Consider the following 2,500-nt stretch of genomic DNA (forward strand, 5'->3'; position numbering starts at 1 on the left):
TTGGTTCATTTTATACATCCATTAGTTTCCTTTATACAACCATTGGTTCATTTTATATATGCATTGGTTCTCTTTATACATCCATTGTTTCTCTTTATACATCCATTGGTTCTCTTTATACAACCATTGGTTCATTTTATACATCCATTGGTTTCCTTTATACAACCATTGGCTCCCTTTATATATGCATTGGTTCTCTTTATACATCCATTGGTTCTCTTTATACATCCATTGGTTCTCTTTATACATCCATTGGTTCTCTTTATACATCCATTGGTTCTCTTTATACATCCATTGGTTCTCTTTATACATCCATTGGTTCTCTTTATACATCCATTGGTTCATTTTATACATCCATTGGTTTCCTTTATACAACCATTGGCTCCCTTTATATATTCATTGGTTCTCTTTATACATCCATTGGTTCATTTTATATACCCATTGGTTCTCTTTGTATATTCATTGGTTTCCTTTATATATTCATTGGTTACCTTTATATATTCATTGGTTCTCTTTATATATTCATTGGCCAGAATGCAATCATCTGAGGATGATTCATTTTGTAGAAATGAAATAATAAACAATGCGGTCGTAGCTGTCGTTCCATACGTCCTCATGTCTCTAGTTGCTAATCGGATTGTAAACAATAAGAGGAAGTCTTTGCCGATAGCTGAAGAACCCCAGACATATTGCCCCGTGGTATTTGAGATCTGTCTCTTAATAAACATAAAGGATTCCTGAGGCAAAACTATCTCTGACCCATAATAGTCTTCCAGCACAAGACTTTAAAAAAGCCTGAATGTGGTGGACAGACGTCCAGCTTCATGAAACGCTGACTGAAGCAGGAGAGTTAGATCAAGTTGAGATATTAAAGAAGCTCATGCAGGAACAGCTGGCTCTACTAAAACTGCATTTGATTTCCTCTTTTATTTATTTCTGCGTTCAAACACACGTTTGAGTTGAGCCCGGACTGAGAACGTGTTATGAATCAAAGTGCATTCATTTCTAGCCCTTAAAACCCACGGTACACGTTTCTGATGAAGATTAAGTGACATGTGTGACGGATATGTGACAAGAAGGGAACGATCACAACAGCCGGAGATTCATGAGACTAAATTAATCAATTCTGTTGTTTAAAAGAAGACTAATTGTCTCTGATAGTCCAAGTTGAGTCCTTTTCACGTGTTTGATTGGCGTTACATATTTTGGTAATAAGCTATGCTTCAAACTCACATTTGTATGTCGTTTTGTTCTAGCATTTCTTTACTCGATTAGTTCTTTATGCTTTTTTTATGACTTTGAGAAACTAATGAAACATTCTCTCTGGTAAACACACGATGTAAAGTGGTTGCATGGTTCTTTGTGGAGAAACTTAGAAACAGCCAGGAAGCTGCAGAAGTCCTGTCTGGTTTAAAGTGACCCTCTTATTGAGCGCTGGGTCTCTTCCCCATGAGGAAAGCTCACAGATGAAGGTCTCCGTTTGCAAAGCGCTCTCAGCTTAGGAGTGAAACCGTAGAGTCACTTCACTTCACCACATCCTTCACCCTGTAACCACGCAGCGATGCTTTCATCCACTCCGGCACCAGCATCCAGTCGCTGCTGTCACTCTTGTTATAATTTGACTTTTTCATCCTGACTTTCTGAGTCTAACTCTTCCTGTCCACTAAATGAAGCGTCTGTGAGTGAACGGTTAACCAACGAGGAAGTGGCTTTTTGTGACTCTTCCTCACATAAGAATAGATTACAAATGATTTATCTTTCCAGTTCCTATAACCCGGCCTGTCACACATGAGCACACAGCGTGGCGACGGAAGTATTCTGCAGTTTGCTCAGTGTTTATATCCAACATCCTGTTAACATCCTGTTCATCACATCGCCTGAAAACAAACACCATGAGTTATGGTTCAGAAGGAACGTCTAAAAGCTACACGCTGAGTTCTGTGCATTCTGTTAAATAAGCTTCTCTATGTGTGATGAGAATGCTTTTTATTTCACTTTGTTTATTAAACCTAATGTTTTGGGTAGTTTCTCCAGGTCCCCGATAAGATTATTAAGAAATTTGTGGAAGAGATCAAACAGGGAATTGGCACTTATAGAATTACATGTTTTGTATGTTTTGTCAAATAAAACTTTTAATAATTGACACCTGCATTTGGTATAATAACAATATTTTACGGCCATGTTTGTGCCCTGTGAACATTTGGGTCAAAGAGGCTGTAATAAAACTTAATATATGTGTTATTGATATTTTCATATTCCTTGTCCCCGGTGGAGAAACCCTGGTGCTGAACCAGCGTCCCGATGGAGGCCAGAGGGAAGTTCGACTTCTCTGCAACGGGAGCCGACGAGCTCAGCTTCAAGAAGGGCGACGTCCTGAAGGTCAGCGGTCAAGGTCACGGTCAAGGTCATTCTGTCCTCAACGTGCCGTGTGTGACGTCTCCTTCCTTTGCTCTCCTCGTCAGATCCTCAGCGCGCAGGACGAATGGTACGAAGCGGAGAT

The 2,500-nt window shown here is 39.6% G+C and overlaps 1 protein-coding gene across 4 annotated transcripts in view; it reads left to right on the forward strand.

The window, feature by feature from the left end:
• grap2a (GRB2 related adaptor protein 2a) overlaps positions 1-2,500 on the forward strand; it is a 17,302-nt gene that overhangs the window by 3,520 nt on the left and 11,282 nt on the right. For 3 of the 4 annotated variants that reach the window (XM_079233400.1, XM_079233403.1, XM_079233402.1), the window contains exons 1-2: positions 2,159-2,379; positions 2,463-2,500. The exon at positions 2,463-2,500 is cut by the window's right edge and continues 54 nt beyond it. In XM_079233400.1, coding sequence (XP_079089526.1) covers positions 2,302-2,379; positions 2,463-2,500 — 116 coding nt within the window. In that variant the 5' untranslated portion in view covers positions 2,159-2,301. Of the gene's footprint in view, positions 1-2,158; positions 2,380-2,462 lie in introns of those variants that run through there. The other variant, XM_079233401.1, reaches the window with a different exon arrangement.

This window comes from Taurulus bubalis, assembly GCF_910589615.1.
Source record: "Taurulus bubalis genome assembly, chromosome: 17".
NCBI classification, from domain to species: Eukaryota; Metazoa; Chordata; class Actinopteri; order Perciformes; family Cottidae; genus Taurulus; species Taurulus bubalis.